The 22,334-nt window shown below is 42.0% G+C and overlaps 1 protein-coding gene and 1 non-coding gene across 6 annotated transcripts in view; one reads left to right on the top strand and one right to left on the bottom strand.

Annotated features, from left to right (window-relative positions):
- Positions 1-403: 403 nt before the first annotated feature.
- Positions 404-22,334, bottom strand: part of LOC120030895 (transcriptional regulator Erg-like) — a 40,388-nt gene continuing 18,457 nt past the window's right edge. Inside the window, exons 3-11 of one of the 5 annotated variants that reach the window (XM_038976408.1) lie at positions 14,182-14,336; positions 7,517-7,720; positions 4,664-4,744; positions 4,124-4,198; positions 3,577-3,639; positions 3,234-3,290; positions 3,091-3,138; positions 2,693-2,755; positions 404-2,525 (exon numbers count right to left, since the gene is read on the bottom strand). In XM_038976408.1, coding sequence (XP_038832336.1) covers positions 2,005-2,525; positions 2,693-2,755; positions 3,091-3,138; positions 3,234-3,290; positions 3,577-3,639; positions 4,124-4,198; positions 4,664-4,744; positions 7,517-7,720; positions 14,182-14,336 — 1,267 coding nt within the window. In that variant the 3' untranslated portion in view covers positions 404-2,004. The remainder of the gene's footprint in view (positions 2,526-2,692; positions 2,756-3,090; positions 3,139-3,233; positions 3,291-3,576; positions 3,640-4,123; positions 4,199-4,663; positions 4,745-7,516; positions 7,721-14,181; positions 14,337-22,334) is intronic. The other 4 variants (XM_038976412.1, XM_038976423.1, XM_038976418.1 and 1 more) reach the window with 4 other exon arrangements.
- LOC120045212 lies at positions 21,033-21,086 on the top strand. The gene has a single exon (XR_005476645.1). It is a non-coding gene; the product is annotated as a U7 small nuclear RNA (small nuclear RNA).

Genomic DNA, 22,334 nt, shown 5'->3' with positions numbered 1-22,334 from the left:
TGAGATTGAAGGGATGTTTTTATCCCCCTTCCCATTACCCCCATCCCACACTGCTCTACTCCTCATCTCTTAGAGTCGAGCCAATTAAGGGCTCTACTCAATCCGTATCGCAAAAGTTCCAAGTTACAGCGTGATTGAAATTTAAAGGCAATGGAGACTGCATTCACGGCAAACGCTGCATTTGTCGGCTCAATCGGAAATTACCTTTACATTTCTATTGTGCAATCTGCAACGCTTCAGCGGTACAGATTGAATCGAACCCGAGGTCTGTCGTTTGGTTGTTGGCACACACTGAACGTTTTGGGTCAAAACAATGGGAGCAACTTCTCTTTACTGTATGCAGACAGAGCACAATAACACACAATCTTTGACCTTCCAAGACAAGAGAGGACAGCACTTTGGTTGAAAATACTTTATTAGAAATTACACTGTAGAAAATCTATCAAAGTATATGATATTTATCGTCCCTTTAGTCAACAATCTCAGTATCTCAGTCCTGTTTCTCAGCTTACAAGGCTGCCAGTTTATAGGTGTTCTACCCAAGCCTGCATCCCATAAAATAATACTGAACAGGTCTGAAATGCCTTGCCTGGCCAACACAATCAGTTTTAGATTACTATATATAGTTTATGTTGTAAACTGTTTACAGAGATTAAAGTTCAAAGGCGACAATAGTTTAAAAAAAAAAGTTTTTGTTTACTGCCCGCTTTGGTCCATTTCAATTACTTTTTTTGTCACTATATCTAATATAAAAACGTTGTCTGTGTCTTTGGCTGGCTGAGATCAACTCGTAGTGTATAAATGCATAAGTTATATATTTATCATATAAAGAGAAATATAACACTGACTTGTATACTTCAATCTAACAAACGCACAGCGTTCGTGACTCAGAAAAACAATAATACAAAATTAGCACTTCGTAAAATCTCTTCAGGTGAACTGGGAGTTTCTGTGGTAAGGCACTGGTCAAGAAAACCCTTCCTTCCTTCTAAAAAGATTTGAGGTCACATATTACATTTTATGAATCTTATTTCCAGTTTTTCTCAATTTCCAAAACACTGATGAATTGTTTTCAAGAATAACAATCAAGTTAAAAAAAAGTTCCTTTACGTTCAATAATGCCATATGCACTACCATATAGTATAATAATACTGATAAGACATAAGGCTAATAATATCCAAAGGAATAATACTTAATTTTTCACATATTTCATTGTCTTTTGATGATCCGCCATCCTCTCTGATGTTTCCCCACCCTTGGTCACAAACAGTCTGTGAGTCCATCCATGGTCATGTGACATGACCATCTAGCACACATCTACCCAAGGTGTTTCCTGCTGGTGCTCATTTCACAGTTTACTACAGCCAAGTTTAGTACTCCTCCCTACTTCCTCTGTGTACTCTAAAGTACACACTCATTTGCAACACCACACCCCTCTCCTCACTTACATCTCACTTACCTTGCCTAATCTGTACAGTCTTTGATATGTTAACTTCTTTAAATAAGGTAGTTTAATAGTTTAAAAAAATAATATATAATAAGCAACTGTTCATGCAGATATGGTATTTTTGGGGTATATTTATCGCCCTTCATAAAAAGGACATGATCATGTTAAATAGTCCACTGATAACTCCCTTTTACGTCTACTCAAAGACTTGTCTTTCATTGTTCTCAGAAACTACACGTCGCACAATGCCCTTGGTCATAGCAACATCCTCTATTGCCCTTTTTACAGTGTGCCCTCCTATATCGTCTTATAGCGACATGTCTGTAACCCTCCTCTCAATCCTTTAAAAAACCTTGAGTTCCCTTACCTGCTCATGCCCTAGAATTACACCAGTAATTCTAGGGCATGAAACCCTACCTCTAGCTCATACACCCTACCTCTACATTATTGATCCTGCCCGTTTTCATTTGGTTCCTAAACTGCCCTATGTGTTTGCCGGTTTATTCCCGTTTCTTCCCCCAGTTTTAGAGTTGCGAGACGACCTCCCCCTGGCAGGTCTAATAGTAAGTCCCCAGGTGAGAGGGCATGTGAGTGGCTGGGTGCCGGGTGTTGGGGTAGATACCACCGGTGGGGGAATTCCAGTAGGGGTTGGGGGCAGCAAAGAAGCTGGAGGAGGTGACAGGTAGCGCTTGGGGGTGAGGCGTGACAAAGTTGACCTTCTGCTGGTGTGCATGATAGGTGCTCATGTAGGATAAGTCGGAGGGGTATTTGTACATGGAGGACTCTGGAGGGTGGGGCTGCAGGGCCTGGGCGATGCCGTGGAAGTCAAACTTGTAGGCGTAGCGCTTGCCGTGCACCTTGGTCATGATGTTCTTGTCGTAGTAGTAGCGCAGGGCGCGGCTCAGCTTGTCGTAGTTCATGTTGGGCTTGCTCTTCCTCTCGCCCCAGCGCCTCGCCACCTCGTCAGGGTCGGTCATCTTGAACTCACCATTAGTGCCCTCCCAAGTGATGCAGCCGGAGTTGGCGCTGTCTGACAGGAGCTCCAGCAGGAACTGCCACAGCTGGATCTGTCCCGAGCCTGCAGGCAGAAAGGGTGTCAGCACAGTCACAATTACTAATACTGGCTGGGATTCAAACCGCACTACGCCGACATCACACTGCACTTCACTATCAAAGGCAATTTCCTTGAAGTTCACGATCGCATTCAAGGTAAACGCTACGGATGTCAGCTCAAACGTAAATTACCTTTAAAGCTCAAGAGTAGTGCGATGTCGGCGGATTGCGGTTTGTTTGAGTCCCGGCCACAGTCTGGACAGAGACAGGAAGTCAACATGTAACAATTACTTATACAGTCTGGACAGAGTCAGGGAGTCAATATCGTAACAATTATAATACAGTCTTGGACAGAGACATGGAATCAACACATAAAAAATGTATAATACAGTCTGGAGATAGACAGGCGGTCATCACCATAACAACTACAAAAAGACATGTTACAGTCAACACCACAAGAACTATTCATAGCAAAAGTCACTAACAAACAACTATTTATATAAATGGTGCCTTTGTTGTAATATGAATATCTAAAATCTTTAATCTTGTCTAATGAAGTGATAATCACTTCCACCCACCCGAAAACTCACCGGGGTTTGCCAGCCTGCTGCTCATGGGCCCCAGGATCTGGTAAGGATCTAAGAAGTGAAAAACATTCACATTAGTAGGATACATTTCTTTTTTCGGCTCAGTCAACATCTATTTCAGAGTACTGTTCAAGCTTATATTTTACCTAGCTGAGGCCTCTGCTCCTCTGTTTTGGTGACAATGGTTGGGGAGGGCTGGGAACCTTGAGGGATAAAGTTCCCAAAATATTAACAGGGGGTTTCCCTGAGAGCAAATTTCCAAGTGTATACAGTGGAGAAATAGCTTCTTATCTTGAGGTATCCAAATTCCTGTTTTCTGATTGTGTCTGACCTGTTTTGTTTATGTTTAGTCTAGAGACTTGTAAAGATGTAGGCCTATTCTTTTAAATTCACTGTAATGTACTTTTACACATTTCCCAATAGATGAAAACCAAAGGGAGTGCCATGTTTTGACAAAGGACCGATGTGCAGTACATTGTGACTCCTTACCTTTGGTGGAAGACACAGCTTGAGGAGCCCAGCCAGATCTTCTGGCTGCTTCATAAGCCAGGTCTGTAAAATATCATAAATGACAAATGAACCTGCTGTCTGCAGCTATGAACCTTAACCCTAGAGGGCGCTATGATAAAAACAAAAATATACTGATGGGTGAGTGCATTTCTGTGGTTCACCTCATCGGTCTGAGGCAAGAGTTGTGGATTGCCAGAAACTTCCCATAATACAAGCGGCCCAAACACAGAGACACAACTACTGCAGTCTGGAGTATTATTTTAAGGGCAAGGGATGCTTGAGTTGAAAAATAAATAAAACCTCTAAACATTTTTTTAGACAAACTTCTAAATACATCTTTGTTTATGTGTATTTGTACATGGGCATTGGGCAATTTGGAAAATGTAGTACTTTGTCTCCAAGGTATGTGGTTCCTTGTTTCTCCTTTACCCCTGTACCTTGCTCCACTACAAGTGTAATTGGATGTGCTTACAGTATGCACTTATGCCTCATCTACATAAACGTATAGGAGTGATGAATCACCCACCTGGCCTAGTGGAGACTCTGGGGGAGTTGTCAGTGGGATAAACAGGAGTGTTGGGGAAAATAAAACTCGCACCTCCTGCAGAGAGTGAAAGAGAGGATCATTAATAAATTATGTAAATGATTATGTACCCGTAATGACAACCTCTCATGACACAATTCCTGAATGTTCCAGTTTAATTGCTTTGACGAATATCCATGTGGGGAGGGATTTCGTGCAGCACAGGGACAATTACAGCAGTATGCATCAACGTTAGACTTTAGCACATGCTTTCCTCTACACTCTACAGCTACAATGCATAACTGCACCAGCATACAGTAACTTCTGCACCACATAACAAAAACACATTAGAAATAATAACAACAAAAGATACAATTTGATTACTTGATGCATAATCTGATAATCATATGAATACAAAAAAGCAGTGTGAATGTATATAAAGAGTACACTGTATATACATAGGTGGGCACTGTGTGAGTGTGAGGATACTGTGGTGGCGGGAGCAAAGCCAGAGGTAGAGAAGGGGGGCAGGGGACTCCTTACCTGAGTTGCGAGCATGCATTAACCGCGGGGAGTTTTGTAAGGCTTTGTCAACATCATCGGAAGTCAAGTGAGGAAGTGGAGCTGAGAAATAAAACATTCTTTTGAAAAAGAGATGAACCAAAAAAATAGAACAGCTCAAAACAACCTATGATGTGCAAGGAGTGATGCGTTGAGGGGGAGGGGGGAGGGGGCAGCCATAACACAAACACAGACCATTAGTGATGCACTAAGGTAGGGGCTGCTCTCTGAACTGCCATAGAGGCAACATTCAACAGGCAAGGAGCGATACAGGGAGATAGAGTTGTGAGGAAATGGAGTGGGGGGGGGGGAAGAGAGAGAGAGAGAGAGAGAGAGAAAGAGAGAGAGAGAGCTTGTAAGTAAGACAATGGTAGGGAGGGCCAACCCAAATAAACAGTTAATCACTCGTGCCCACATTCGTCCGTGAGAATCCATCGCTTTTCCCTCCTCCAGAGTAAATTCGGTGAGCGTGTGTACACATGAGGGGGAAAGAGAAGCAGCAGCCATTGCCAAAAACAAAAGGAGGAGAGGGGGATGAAAGGAAAGCTTGTGAGGGCTTTCTTCTTTCCCCCCCATCACTAGTGTATTTTCCAGTCAAGCAGACCTCAAAGCCAAATCCAGCAACTATTTTTAATATAGGGCCTATTGGCAATTCTCTCTTATCAATTTCAAACTGCCCACAGTATTTCAATGAGGGTGTGGGAACTGGTGATTACACTAAAAGTAATGTATAAGAAAAGACCTTTCAAAAGATTTTCGTGAGACTCATGCATATCAAGAGCGCTTCAAGCACAGGGTTGTGGAATAATGCAATGGGGGCGATATTTGGGGTATGTCATATGATTCTGGCAATTTCTACATAGAAACACCATCAGGAGGAAGGATGAAAGTGGCCAGTTTAGGCCCCTGCCTCCTGTAAGACCCTATGATCTGTGAACCGTACATGATACACAACATCTTGGTGTCATTATACTCCTTATAGCGTGCTCTAACATATGGAGTATTTCAAGATTCTAAAAGAATAATGTTAACATAAATTTATTCAACATTCAACATATTAATAAAAAGTACCCTTTTTGATTTTGTTAATTTTAAGACAATGTTTGCAACAATATACTCTAAAATTACATCAAATTTCCAGTGGGCTCTCTCCTAGTTTTGAAGTTATGATACATTTTATGAGCACCACCAACGGGAAAATGGGAAAATGGGAAAATGGATTCAAAGGGAACTCCCTCTGCTGGTGATTTGCTGAATGTGCAATCCTAAAGGAGGGCTGTGATTGGTTAATTACCTATAACGTCAATGTATAAAATTGGCTTCATATGAATACATTTTATGTTGAATATATGAATGTGTACATTTCAAAATATAGACATACTCCATATTTGAGAGCACACTATAAGGAGTGCAATGGCAAAAATATGTTGTCTGTATCGTACGGTTCATGGATCATAAGGTCTTACAGGAGGCATGTTTACAGTGGTCTAAAAAGGGCCTAAATCGGCCACTTTCATTTGACATGCTTTTTACATTTGTACAACATCCTTCCTCCCAATGAAGTTTCTATGTCAGAATTCACAGAACAATCTGAGATACCCAAAATATTTTCGGGGTGTCCTGGCATGGAATCACCCAATGTTATACCGTACCTACATTTAGTCTGAATGGTGACAGTTTTTGGCACATAATGATGACACACAAGAATTAACACTAAACTCTGAACTCCTCAAGCTATCTGGATTTCTCATTTCTCTGTCTGGCTGGCTCTATCTGTTTGGTTCTCCTCTTTCTCCCATCACTAACCACCTCTGCACATCTGTGGGTGAACCCTACCGAAACCGATACTGATATCAAACAAACAAACCCACAAGCAGTCACTATGAGAAGAGTAATGGTTCATTGGAAAGTTCTTTGCACGATCAAATGGAACTTGGACTCAGAGAGAGCAGAGAGAGAGAATGTCAAAGATAAACATAATCTCAAGAGTCTGACAAATGACTATAAACAGATATGCTTCTTAAGATGGGTGCCAATGATGACTTTATTGATGTAGTGTACCTATTCCTCTTTAAAAACATATTACACTACTGCCACCATTACTCCTACTGCTACTACACAGCTACCACTGTAACATCTAATGTTAACAACTTAAAACCAGAATGTGTGTGTGTGTGTGTGTATGCATGTGAAGAAGCATGTGGACGACATGCACCAATGCATGTGTTGTAGAGAGGAGATGAGGTGTCAGTGGACAGGAAAGCAGGTCTTGGAGCAGTGAGTCATTCAGCCAAAGCAGCAACAACAGGGACTCCTTCACCAGGTTTCATTCTAATCTGCAGTCAAGCAAAGTAGCTGAGGCAACCCGGAGAATGTCAGTGAGAGCTCAGTTGGATGCAGACTATACACAGACAGGACTACTGAGGCTCGCTACAGAAAGGCTACATGATCTGCCCTAACTTTGACAAGCTATGAGAACTTCAAAAAGTGCATCTCATACTCCACTTTCTCCTTAATCTAGGTAAGTCTGGTCCTAGAGAGCCATAGTGTATGCAGGCCTTAAGACCAATATTTAAAGCCCCTTAAGCCTGCTTAACTTATAACCCACCAGGACAAGTTCTCTAACCGTACCCCTGGTATAGAGGTAGAAAAAGATGGACCACCAGACCACAGCAGCCCTTCAATAGTACCCCTTTGTAGCCTCTTTATTAACTGCCTGCCTGCCATTGCATTGTGTTGGCCAGCTAGGGAAGGTGGGCAGAAGGCGGGAGCATGTAGAGGGAGGAGAGCAGAGAGGGATGATGATGAGGAGGAGAAGGAAGATACTAGACTCACTCTCTCTGAGGTAGTGCAGATGGGAGAGCAGGATGTCTGCGTTGTAGCTGAGCGTGAGCCTCTGGAAGTCCTCCTTGCACATCTTGCACAAGTCTTTGCCATCCACGTTGTGGAAGAGAGCCAGATCCACGTCCAGCAGGCCATACTCCTTTACTGCCCACTCCAGCCACTGGCGCACATGCTCCGTGGACCACAGCGTGGGATCTGCCAGGCCATGGACACAACATAGGAGGGGGGGGATTTGTGTTATCACCATGCAGGGGAACTGGAGCAGGGAACTAGAGCAGTGGAACAATTTATCCCACTCACAGAGAAAGGAGAATGGAGCTCACAGCAAACTCTTACCTTCATTCTTACTTATTTTCTTACAGTTCATACTTACTCCCATTCTTTATATGATAATAGGTTTGAGTGTACATTTGCAATGAAATTGGTTTTATTAACCAACATTTTCTAAATTAATTTAACATTTTGCAATTAAAATTGTCCAATTAGATGACTGCTGAGAACTGTGTTTAGAACGTTGACTCTCTCTTTCCCAGAGATCATACAACTGGGACCAAACATCCCACTCACTCACAGGAACCCACCAGTTTGACACACCTTCTTTTGGCACACACATAACAGGATCCAAAAACAGCTGACACGTACAGAAACAAACCACACCGTCGTCTGACCCTCCTTTCCAGCCATATTTAGCAGCACCGGCCCAGTGTCCCAAATGGCAGCCTATTCCCTACATAGTGCACTATTTTTGACCAGAGCCCTATGGAGTAAACAGGATAACTTACACTGGCTCAGAGAGCAAGGAGCCAGAGGCAACGGTAACTCCGTGAGCATCTATCTCTACAGCACCACGAGGCAAGGATCAGTGGGTCGAAAGGGGAGGCTGGCTGTCTGGCACTCGCAGTGTTCCCCCTTTATTCATTTAGCAACAGCGGGCCACTAATCCTTTTTGTGATGGTAAAACGTTTTCAGTGTAAACCTAAACGACTAACACCAGATATAAAGTATGTACAGAAAATAATGAACCTATATATTTTTTAATAAGATCATCTTTGAGAACAAAAAATCACCAACATATTAACTAGACAGTCAGGGATAATCTAACATTCAAAAAATGTCATGGCATGGGGCCTCCATTGATTTTGTTATAATGTTTGAGTCACATTTTATGAACATTTGCTATAAAACAGCATTTTTTCCTCTCAGCCCCATGACAAAATATGGTACAAATGCAGGAAATTTAACTAAAAGTTAAACGTTGTCTCTGCAGCCAAGAGCAGGGCCTCTAAAATGTTTGGTTGGAGACCACGCCATTGGCCATGTCCATTACAATGCCTCCACCACGCCCACCACCTAAGCCCCATTTTGTTCCAGAAAAAACCCTAGGGTGACATGTTACAACGCACAGTATATTTGTAGCAGTGGAGGCCCCTCAGAGGAGGAAGCGGAGGATCATCCTCTTCAGTGAATTTCATTAAATGTTTATAGTAAAACATTTAAAAAGTTATCCTTTTAAATAAAACTATACTAAATCTATTCACGTCACCAAATAATTGATTAAAACACACTGTTTGGCAATGAAGGTCTATAGTAGTCTCAACAGCACTCTGTGGGGTAGCACCATGGTGTAGCCGGAGGACAGCTAGCTTCCGTCCTCCTCTGGGTACATTGACTTCAATACAAATCCTAGGAGGCTCTTGGTTCTCACCCCGTTCCATACACTTACACAGTAATTATGAGAACTCCCGGAGGATGTCCTCCAACCTATCAGAGCTCTTCCAGCATGAACTGACATGTTGTCCACCCAGTCAAAGGATCAGAGAATGAATCTAGTACTGAATGTATAAGCTACAGCTAGCTAGCACTGCAGTGCATAAAATGTGATGAGTACTTGACTCAAAGAGAGAAAGAGGCAATAGTTAAACAGTTTTGAACAAATAAATATCTTCAAAAATGAAGGAGAACCAAGAGAGAGAGAGAGACTTTCACCTTCACTTAGCTACTTAGCTAGTAAATGCTGCTAGCTAGCTAGTTTAGCCTACACAAATACTCGGCTCAAACAGAGGAATGCTATGTTAGCTATGACTATCCAACACAACACTGGAACTCTTCCAAGTCAAGGTAAGCTTTTGGTTTGACAAATTTATTGCCACCGGGGCCCGCCGGTGTAACTGCTAATCTGCTTATTGAACTGCACACTGTAACGTTACTGCATGATTGCAGCAGGTTTACTAACACGTTAGTTCTTCATTATAATTGTTTTTTACTCCCTTTTTCTCCCAATATCAATTATGATCTTTTCTCATAGCTGCAACTCCCCAACGGGCTCGGGAGAGGCGAAGTTCGAGTCATGCGTCCAAACCGCACTCCTTAAACACCCGCCCGCTTAACTCAGAAGCCAGCTGCCCTAATGCGTTGGAGGAAACACTGTTCAACTGAAGACCAAAGTCAGCCTGCTGGCGCCTGGCCCACCACAAGGATTAGCTAGAGCACGATGAGCCAAGTAAAGCCCCCTCCAACCAAACCCTTCCCTAACCCGGATGACACTGGGCCAATTGTGCGCCGCCCTATGGGACTCCCGGTTACAGCCGGTTGTGATACAGCTTGGGATCGAACCCGGGTCTGCGATGCAGTGCCTTAGACCGCTACACCACTCGGGAGGCCAGACTAAGGCGTTAGTTCTATTAGCTATGTTGACTATGACATCACTTTAGCTAATATGGTGATAACGATGTAGGCTGTGTGTAGCGGTTATGATATGGTTTGGCTTGGAAAGGTTTTTTCACCTGGTCACATCTGATGTGTTGTGCATTGAAGTCCATCAGTGAAGAATCCCAAATATCAAATACATTTTGATTTGTTTAACACTTTTTTGCTTACTACATGATTCCATATGTGTTATTTCATAGTTTTCATGTCTTCACTATTATTCTACAATGTAGAAAATAAACTCAGCAAAAAAAGAAACGTCCTCTCACTGTCAACTGCGTTTATTTTCAGCAAACTTAACATATGTAAATATTTGTATGAACAAAACAAGATTCAACAACTGAGACATAAACTGAACAAGTTCCACAGACAAAAGTAACTGTCAGTATCTGGTGTGGCCACCAGCTGCATTAAGTACTGCAGTGGATCTCCTCCTTATGGACTGCACCAGATTTGCCAGTTCTTGCTGTGAGATGTTACCCCACTCTTCCACCAAGGCACCTGCAAGTTCCTGGACATTTCTGGGGGGAATGGCCCTAGCCCTCACCCTCCGATCCAACAGGTCCCAGAGGTGCTCAATGGGATTGAGATCCGGGCTCTTCGCTGGCCATGGCAGAACACTGACATTCCTGTCTTGCAGGAAATCACGGACAGAACAAGCAGTATGGCTGGTGACATTGTCATGCTGGAGGGTCATGTCAGGATGAGCCTGCAGGAAGGGTACCACATGAGGGAGGAGGATGTCTTCCCTGTAACGCACAGCATTGAGATTGCCTGCAATGACAACAAGCTCAGTCCGATAATGCTGTGATACACCTCCCCAGACCATGACGGACCCTCCACCTCCAAATCGATCCCGCTCCAGAGTATAGGCCTCGGTGTAACGCTTATTCCTTCGACGATAAACGCGAATCCGACCATCATCCCTGGTGAGACAAAACCGCGACTCATCAGTGAAGAGCACTTTTTGCCAGTCCTGTCTGGTTCAGCAACGGTGGGTTTTTGCCCATTGGCGACGTTGTTGCCGATGATGTCTGGTGAGGACCTGCCTTACAACAGGCCTACAAGCCCTCAGTCCAGCCTCTCTCAGCCTATTGCGAACAGTCTGAGCACTGATGGAGGGATTGTGTGTTACTGGTGTAACTCGGGCAGTTGTTGTTGCCATCCTGTACCTGTCCCGCAGGTGTGATGTTCGGATGTACCGATCCTGTGCAAGTGTTGTTACACGTGGTCTGCCATTGCGAGGACAATCAGGTATCCGTCCTGTCTCCCTGTAGCGCTGTCTTAGGCGTCTCACAGTACTAACTTTTCAATTTATTACCCTGGCCACATCTGCAGTCCTCATGCCTCCTTGCAGCATGCCTAAGGCACGTTCACACAGACGAGCAGGGACCCTGGGCATCTTTCTTTTGGTGTTTTTCAGAGTCAGTAGAAAGGCCTCTTTAGTGTCCTAAGTTTTCATAACTGTGATCATAATTGCCTGTTGTCTGTAAGTTGTTAGTGTCTTAACGACCGTTCCACAGGTGCATGTTCATTAATTGTTTATGGTTCATTGAACAAGCATGGAAAACAGTGTTTAACCCTTTACAATGAAGATCTGTGAAGTTATTTGGATTTTTACGAATTATCTTTGAAAGACAGGGTCCTGAAAAAGGAACGTTTCTTTTTTTGCTGAGTTTAGTAAAAAAATAAAGAAAAACCCTTGAAATAGTAGGTGTGTCCAAACTTTTCATTGGTACTGTATATGCAGGCAAGAGTGTGCACGGCGGTATTGAATGTGTCACTGTCTGTCCATGTGTCACTGTCTGTCACCTTACATTTTCCTCTCGACCTGTGCACCTACATTGTAAACTTTAATTCATAGGCTAGGTTGTAGCAACCTCATGATGGGTATAGGGAAAATTTGAGTATCATGTAGTAGCCTAAACCTATCAATGTTGCATTGAACTGGGTGAATGGGACATGAATGACACCCATCCAATAGGCTGTAATAGAAATAAGGCCATGGTCATGAGAATAATACAAATTGTCCTTCCTGATCTTAAACAGCACTGACTGATTTGTAGCATTTGATGCATTGAGTATTTTGGGGGTTTTCAATTAGGTAAATGCAGATGGGCAACCCCATGCTTTAGCCTATTATTTAAAGCCGATATGTCGCATCAGTTTTGCCTGACAACTCAAACGGAATTCTTCCGCTGCTCTATCTTTTGCGACATACTTCAGTCTGAGACTGCCATCGTTGAAGTTGTTTGTGGTGAGGTCAAAATGAGGGGTGTAGTACAAAACAAGTATCAAATCCAATGACAAACTTTAAAATAACCGCTTTACCCACATGTGTTCTGACTCTGGCACAACACATCAGTTTCTGGGACCAATCAGAACGGTTAGAATGTGTTTGCGTTCTAGAAATCGCCGGGGAGGTACTCAGATACAGACTCATTGCGGAGAAGAAACAAACGTACGTGGGCGTTTGGCTGGAGCAAGGAGTGTGTGTAGCCAGGCAAGCATCAGTTGGGCTACAGGTTATAATGTTTTAAAAGGGAAAATTATATTTCAGATGGTGTCAACATAATTTAGTTTTGGAGTATAATGCCTTTATAAAAAGTAACCAGAGTGACCTTCTCACAACACAATATTTTTCTATATGGCAGAGATTGTGGGTCGAGGACGGGGGGGCGGGGGTTGAGGCTTCTTAAAATGCCCTAAGGGATGCATTGTGCATCATATAGGAACAGCTCTGTATGTATTTGAAGTTTAAATTATCTCCCCAAGTCCCTATACCAAAATATCAGGAATGTGTTTCCTATACGTAGAGCAGAAAAGCCAGTTGAATGATGACCTCCCATTATATTCCATGAAGCAGTGTGTGCCTATTGTCCTCCTCTAACTAAACAGCAAAAACAGGATGTTCTTAACATGCCGTGTCATTGTCCTTGTCAGCTTCAGTTGAAGAGGAAGTTGCGCTAAGCCAGAAAAACTGTGATGCACAACCCCCAGATAGAGAATACAGTGCTGCGTGCCCTCAATGGACAGGTTTTTCTGTGGGGAAATTACTCTAAAAAAGTTACTCTATGGTGTTTTTACATTGGAAACATTTCTGTGACAAAGGCTAACATGGAGCATGATCTAGTGTGATCTTTGGTTTACCGGATGGAGGATGGAGAATGATCTAGTGTGATCGTTGGTTTGCGCTTCATGTAATTCATAAAAGTGTAGTCCTCAAAACCCTGATGCACATAGGCCAGGAATAGAAAAATGTATACATCTAGTGACTATGCATTGTCGATCTCTGACTTTAAATCAAAGAAAAACCTTAGTATGTCAATTTCATTCTGGAAAATATCTACAGTCATCTAATTTCAAAGGTTTGGGCTTTATTTGGCTGCTTTACAGCCTTATGTGTGTTCCAGTCAGGATCCAGTTATTGTATTCTAGGTGTGTGAATGGGGAACTGATAATAATACCTTTCTCCAGTTTGGCAGGGACTCACAGCCCCCTCCTTCACCCTGATCCTTACTCCACCCCTTTGGACCAGAACCATAGGAAATGGTCTAGACAATGAACAGCACACTCGGCAACAAAATGCTGGGGCTTCTGTGCTGCAGATCACAGGAAGTCTCTCCTTGTGACAGATGAATGCACTGTACGTGAGAGACATGAGGTCCCCTTATCAAAGGCAGTGAGTGACCACATACTGGACCTGACTGACTGGGACTGGTATTGAAGGCTTCTTTAAGCAGAGATGGCAACGTCCTGCTTCTCATTCCAAAGTGGGTCCTCTTAAGCTATGTTTACATGTGCATATTGATTATCATCTCAATTGAAGACAGGTGAGTCGACCCAATGTAATTGAGCAGGTCCAACTAAGAGCTTCAGCTGTCTATAGAAAAGTATTCTGGTGTTCAGATCACTGTGGTGGATATTGGGGTGTTGAGCTGTTCTGTTACCTGCGGGAACGATGACGCGGCGCTCGTTGGTGGTCATGTTGGGGGGAGCGGTGAGCTTGTCCTCCAGGTAGCTGCTGTATGTGACGGGGGCAGCGCCCTCACCTCCGCTGGACAATTTTCTGTTCTTCCCCACACTGCAGTCATCAGGAGAGTTCCTGTCAGGACAGAACACAGAGTGATGGGGTCAGTCAAAAAGAGGCGGAGTCACCCATATATGGGCAGAGTCAATCCCAGAGGGGTGAAATCAACCACCCTTGCAATGCTCATCAAGAATTAGAATTAGAATAACTTTATTTTTCCAGTGAAGGAACTTCTTGTTTGATGTGGTTCAAAAAGACTAAGGTTACAACAAAAAACACAGACATATCAGGCTAAGCAGTAGACCCACTAGGCACAAATCATAGTCTCACCAGACATTCTAGCCTGAGGACAAAGTTACACAAATAACAAACATCTAGGACAGTACAATACAATATTGTGAACATTCATGTGTATTAGCCAGGTCTTCCGTTGGTTAGCGATCTCAGGCTACCAAAACCAAAGAGTTTTGATTGCTGATATTGTAGCAGTCTCAGATGATCAGACTCGCTGTCCGTTCATCACACTCACGGCAGCATTCTCTGAGACCTAGGCCCTCTTATGATAACACTACATTGGAACATCTGTTTATCAACTGTTTGTTAACCATTAGTAAACTGTTTGTTGATGATTATTATCTGTTGTTCATGTATTTATCACATGCATTCATGTTTACCCCAAAATCTCCCCATAAAAATGCTAGCATGTGCCTCAATGCCCAAACAGAGGAGACAGTGTCATTGTGATTTCAACTCTCCTCCCACCACAGACTATGAAACAAAGCAGTCTCAGATTTTTCATCTATACCAGCTATGGCTGCAACCTATGCCCCGCAGCTCTCCTGAAGCCACATAAAAGAGAGGGATCTCCACTAAAATAAAGTAGAGGGGAGGGAGTAGTGCCAGAGGCCCTGGACCCCATAAATGACCCCATTCCAAATTACTCTTCTCCCCTTATTATAGCTGCTGATTCCCCCAGGGCGCGGTCAACAGATGGGACAGATTACCCATGGAATGTCACATAAATTCATATCAACCTCCCTTGGCCAAGATATTAACCATTTTGGGACCATTTATTGGAATCAAAGTCATGTGTCAACCAACTGTTGGCCTCTACCGACCCAGCCTTGATGGAGAGGCTGTAGTGCCACGGGTACAGGCCAGATGCATGTGATTTGGGAATAGCTGTTTCAAAGTTTTAAAAAAACACAAAAGTGATTTATTGTCAGATCTGGTGTTAGAGGTATTTTTGAATCCAGTCTTATTTCAATAGCGTGAACGCTAACAATTAATGTTAGTCCTAAATTTTACAGTAACTATTCAACGGCACTTTCATCGAGAGAGGTTTTATACTTATTCTCAGGATTAACTGCCTGTAGTGCTGGTAGTCCCAAAGACTGTCCATTGACAACATGTTGGTGTCCATTTCTTTTGATCCAGGTTCCAGATTGGAATGTTAACATGAGACTTTCAACTGAAATTACCACATTGCTGCTGCAACATAGACCGCCTTAAAACTTCTTGCCACTAGGGGAGTGCCATTTCGACATAGTACAAATTCGTTTCCAAATTAAACTGCCTCGTACTCAATTCTTGCTCGTACAATATGCATATTATTATTACTATTGGATAGAAAACACTCTCTAGTTTCTAAAACCGTTTGAATTATGTCTGTGGGTGAAACAGAACTGGACTTAGAGCAATTTCCCTATGTGGAGTTGAGAATGCAGATTTTTCCAACCTGTTCCCAGACCTGTGTATAACTCTCCCTGTCTTCTATTGGTTGAGATGCACTGCATACGCCTTCCCCTGGGTGTCAGCGAATAGAGGGCCTTGAAATGGAGTCTCTACGCAGAGCCGAAAGTCTATAAATTGATTGGAATCGATGTGTCCACCCTTTTGGATCTTCGCGCTGACGCAGAGAGGGTCTTGGCATGTCGTTTTAGAAGCTCTGGTTTTAGCTCCTAGATATATCCGGCTCTGTTTTTATTCGATATAGGCTTTAAAGACATCATAATCTTGTTATTTTAAACCGATTTATATCAGTTTATGTCAGTATATTGCGATTTTCGGGTATTTCATTTTCTGACGTTGTAGAAAGTTGGGTATCTCTCTTTCGCATGCCATTGTTTACTGCTAATTGCAACGTGGAAGAGGACGTTCTCCAACCCAGCAACGATTATTTTGGACAAAGGACACCTATCCCAAGATTCTGATGGGAGGTCATCTAAAAGTAAGAACTATTTATGCTGATAATTCATTGTTCTGTTGAAAAATGTCAAATGCATAAGACGCCATTTCTTGCAGTGTAGCCTTGCGTTATCGCACCCTGTATTGCGCAGTAAGGTTAATTTTAAAAATGTAATTCAGCGATTGCATTAAGAACTAATTTGTCTTTCAATTGCTGTCCAACCTGTATTTTTTTAGTCAAGTTTATGAATAGTTTTCGATAAGAATAGGTGTCTTTCCAAGATGGCGCCGGACAGATTGCTTGAGTATTTGGACACTATTTTCATTGTATAAGCACGATTTGTGCCGCTAAATATGCACATTTTCGAACAAACTCTATATGCATTGTGTAATATGATGTTACAGGACTGTCATCTGAAGAATTCTGAGAAGGTTAGTGAAAAAATTTATATATTTTGGTGGTTTATACGTTATCGCTCTTTTTGCCTTGAATCAATGCTGGGGTGATGTTTGCACATGTGCTAAGCTAATATAACGCTATATTGTGTTTTCGCTGTAAAACACTTAGAAAATCTGAAATATTGTCTGGATTCACAAGATCTGTGTCTTTCAATTGCTGTACGCTGTGTATTTTTAAGAAATGTTTTATGATGAGTAATTAGGTAATACACGTTGCTCTCTGTAGTTATTCTAGTCGAGTTGTGATGGTGGCTGCAATGGTAAACTATGATTTATACCTGAAATATGCACATTTTTCTAACAAAACATATGCTATACAATAAATATGTTATCAGACTGTCATCTGATGAATTTGTTTCTTGGTTAGTGGCTATTTATATCTTTATTTGGTCGAATTTGTGATAGCTACTGATGGAGTCAAAAACTGGTGGAGTAAAAAAAATGGTGTCTTTTGCTAACGTGGTTAGCTAATAGATTTACATATTGTGTCTTCCCTGTAAAACATTTTAAAAATCAGAAATGATGTCTGGATTCACAAGATGTGTATCTTTCATCTGGTGTCTTGGACTTGTGATTTAATGATATTTAGATGCTAGTATTTACTTGTGACGCTATGCTAGGCTATGCTAGTAGCTTTTCTACTGATGGGGGTGCTCCCGGATCCGGGTTTGGGAGGCGTTAGAGGTTAAATACCTTCTGTTTTTTTCACTTGGCAGAAATGCGGCCTCCCAAAGGGGGTCTCTCTTACATGTGTCCATAAACGTTAGCAACTAGGCTGCAGACACTAGAGTCAATGGGGTTCAGAGGGTCAACATATAAAAATAATCAGGTGAATGCTTCACTACGAATATTTCAGGTGGAAGAAAATGGTCACTTTCAGCCAAATAGCACAACCTGAGTGATTGCCTTCCCAGAATATGGAACTCTCAATGAGTTTTCATTGGGAAACCAGATTTCTAAGCAACTTGCTTGCAGTTCCTACGGCTTCCACTGGATGTCAACAGTCGTGAGAAATAGGTTGAGGTTATTCCTTTGTGTAATGAAGAAATACGGCCATCTTGAAGTCGAGGCACTCCTGGTGTCCTAGACATGCGTTTCAATCAAACAGAAGGCATGCTACATATCGTTTTAATCCTGTATTGAACACATATCATCCCGTCTTCAATTTTATTGATTATTAACGTAAAAAAATACCTAAAGTTGTATTACATAAGTAGTTTGACATTTTTTGGCAAAGTTTACAGGTAATCTTTGATATATTTTGTCGTCATGTTTGAGCAAGTTGGAACCGGTGTTTTTCTGGATCAAACGCGCCAAATAAATGGACATTTTGGACATATATCGACGGAATTAATCGAACAAAAGGACCATTTGTCATGTTTATGGGACATATTGGAGTGCCAACAACAGAAGCTCGTCAAAGGTAAGGCATGAATTATATTTTTATTCTGCGTTTTGTGTCGCTCCTGCAGGGTTGAAATGTTTTCTCTCTTTTGTTTACAATGGTGCTATGCTCAGATAATAGCATCGTATGCTTTCGCTGAAAAGCCTATTTGAATTCTGACATGTTGGCTGGATTCACAACCAGTGTAGCTTTAATTTGATATCTTTCATGTGTGATTTAATGAAAGTTTGATTTTATAGTAATTTTCATAGTCATTCATTTTAATGTGGCGCTATGCATTTTCTCAGGCTTTTTGCCAAGTGATACAGTAGCGTCTTGCCTAAACTCAGAGTTTTGGATATATATATGAACTTTACCGAACATAAAATACATGTATTGTGTAACATGAAGTCCTATGAGTGTCATCTGATGAAGATTATCAAAGGTTAGTGATTAATTTTATCTCTATTTCTGCTTTTTGTTAATGCTCTCTTTAGCTGGAAACATGGCTGTCTTTTTCTGTGACTTGGCTCATACCTTACATAATCGTTTGGTGTGCTTTCGTCGTAAAACCTTTTTGAAATCGGACACTTTGGCTGGATTTACAACAAGTGTAGTTTTAAAATGGTGTAAAATACTTGTATGTTTGAGGAATTTAAATTATGGGATTTCTGTTGTTTTGAATATGGCACCCTGCAGTATCACTGGCTGTTGATGAGGTGGGACACTACGTCCCACATACCCTACAGAGGTTAAGCCATAAGGATGTGATATCTGGATCTATGAGTTAAACAAGAGGTGAGAGATGTCCAAGGTGTGACTTGGGACTAAAAAGTCCCTCGAAATGCGCCTGATTGAAAAACATTCTATTAGTTTGAGTTTAACTAAAAAATCTGATAATATCATATTGGGAAGTATTAGGAGTGAAGTTTCAAGCTGTTGCAAAAGAACGCCTGATACTAAACTAGGCCAAAATAAAACGTTCAATACGAAAATGAAGTTGGGGAGAATTCAGATGGCCCAAATTACTATAAAACGTACCCACGAAAAATATATTCTATCGCAACCATGTTTTCACGATCAAACAAGCCTAAAACAATTAGTTTTATAGAACATTTGCACACAAATCATGCTTCACATGCATTCCCAAAATGTAACGCACATAGCCCATACTTCAAGATTTCGAATCATATTTCATATCAGTCAAATGCAGCATTTTTTCCAACTGGAGAGGTAGACAACCAAATTGTCTTTCTGTGATCAATTTACACTTGATTGAGTTTAGCAGTTTGGGCAGAAGATCATACTGCTGCAGCCTTCCCCTAATTAATTGTGAAAGTAGGCCTAACTGCAGTGGCATGTATTCATGAATGCCATGGGAAGCCAGGCTTCACCGAATATTTGACCAATAAAAATATTAAAATGTCTGTGTTTTCATCTGTGTTTTCATAATTTTACTTCAATTTGCAAATCATCCGAGTGAGGGAAACAACGCACTTCTGTCTCAGTACGTGTAGCCCAAGTATCTGATGCAGTCTGGAACAAAAGAGTATGGCATGTTGCCGCTGTAGCATTTGATTGATTGATGCCAGCAAGTATTTGGTCTCACTTGATAAAAACAATTGAAATCAGTGATGAGCTGAGGTCAACTGTGGGTTGTTCTGGCGCAGCAAAACACCCCTCAAGGGAGGCCAGTATGGAAATAGATTCACACCAACCAAATCACATCCTGAGCAAAACGTCATCATTGTCAGAAAAATTTGTCTGTTTCTGGTCTGCCTGTGTTGATGTCCTGCATTAGCTAGGGTACTAAATTCTGTAGTATACTGTAGAATACTATACTAAACAATATGGTATCCCTCGATCAGGTGTAGTTCTTACTACAGAATGTTGTAGTATACTGTAGAATACTATAGTAAATACTACAGTAATGTCTGCAAAAAAACTATGAAGTAAATACTACAGTAATGTCTGCAAAAAACACTACAGTCTGCAAAAACACCCTGCCCATTCCCCTCCCCATATCCCAATTTTTGCCACCCATAAGTAAGAAACTTACATGCCAAGTTTAGACCACATATTGTGTTCTGAACTATCCGTTCAGACCCCAGTCCTACCTACCTACCTACCTACCTACCTACCTACCTACCTACCTACCTACCTACCTACCTACCTACCTACCTACCTACCTACCTACCTACCTACCTACCTACCTACCTACCTACCTACCTACCTACCTACCTACCTACCTACCTACCTACCTACCTACCTACCTACCTACCTACCTACCTACCTACCTACCTACCTACCTACCTACCTACCTACCTACCTACCTACCTACCTACCTACCTACCTACCTACCTACCTACCTACCTACCTACCTACCTACCTACCTACCTACCTACCTACCTACCTACCTACCTACCTACCTACCTACCTACCTACCTACCTACCTACCTACCTACCTACCTACCTACCTACCTACCTACCTACCTACCTACCTACCTACCTACCTACCTACCTACCTACCTACCTACCTACCTACCTACCTACCTACCTACCTACCTACCTACCTACCTACCTACCTACCTACCTACCTACCTACCTACCTACCTACCTACCTACCTACCTACCTACCTACCTACCTACCTACCTACCTACCTACCTACCTACCTACCTACCTACCTACCTACCTACCTACCTACCTACCTACCTACCTACCTACCTACCTACAGGTTATGGAAAATTTGCTCTTTTAATATTTCTCCAGTAGGTTTCCTCAAGGAGAAGCCTCCAATGCTATGTTTAAGATAATAAAACAAAAAGACTATAGTAAATACTACAGTAATGTTCTCAAAAACCCACCAGTAAATACTACAGTATAATACAATCTGAAAAAAACACTACATTAATTACTATAGTATTAAAATGGCGCCGAAGAGGATGGCTGACATTTTACATGCCCGTAACCAATTGTGTTATTTTGTTTGTTTTTTTGCGTTGTTTGTAACTTATTTTTTTACTTATTTTGTACATAATGTTGCTGCTACTGTCTCCTATGACCGGAAATAACTTCAGGACATCAGAACAGGGATTACTCACCACGAACTGGAAGAAGGTTTTTCCTTTAACGATTACGACGAGAAAGATATACTGCTCTCCCTGGAACAGGCCCAGATCCCCATCATTTGCGTGAAGAAAAGATGGAGGGAAACAGGACACAGATCGGGCTGCCTTTGAGAATCCATACGCGAGCGAGTAAACTCCCATTGCCATCAATTCTACTTGCTAACATGCAATCATTGGAAGATAAAATTGATGACCTACGATTACGATTATCATACCAACCGGACATTAAGAACTGTAATATCTTATGTTTCACCGAGTTGTGGCTGCACGACAACACGGATAATATAGAGCTGGAGAGATTTTCAATGCCCCCGGCAGAACAGAAAAGCTACGTCTGGTAAGACGAGGAGTGGGGGTGTGTGTCTTTTTGTCAATATCAACTGGTGCGCAATGTCTAATATTTAAGAAGTCTCAAGGTATTGCTTGCCTGAGGTAGAGTACCTTATGATAAACTGTAGACCACACTATCTACCAAGAGAGTTCTCATCTATATTATTCGTAGCCATCTATTTATCCCCACAGACTGATACTGGCACTAAGACCTCACTCAACCAACTCTATAAGGCCATAAGCAAATAAGAAAATGCTCACCCAGAAGTGGCGCTCCTAGTGGCCGGGTACTGTAATGCAGGCACACTTAAATCAGTTTTACCAAATCTTTACCAGCATGTCACATGTGCAACCAGAGGGGAAACCAATTCTAGTCCACCTTTACTCCACACACAGAGATGCATACAAAGCTCTCCCCCGCCCTCCATTTGGCAAATCTGACCATAATTCTATCCTCCTGATTCCTGCTTACAAGCAAAAACTAAAGCAGGAAGTACCAGTGACTCGTTCAATATGGAAGTGGTCAGATGACACGGATGCTACGCTACAGGACTGTTTTGCTAGCACAGACTGGAATATGTCCC

This window comes from Salvelinus namaycush, chromosome 3 (genome assembly GCF_016432855.1).
Source record: "Salvelinus namaycush isolate Seneca chromosome 3, SaNama_1.0, whole genome shotgun sequence".
Taxonomy (NCBI): Eukaryota; Metazoa; Chordata; class Actinopteri; order Salmoniformes; family Salmonidae; genus Salvelinus; species Salvelinus namaycush.
Note: the sequence above shows the minus strand (reverse complement) of the source record. Positions and strands in the feature narration are given on the sequence as shown.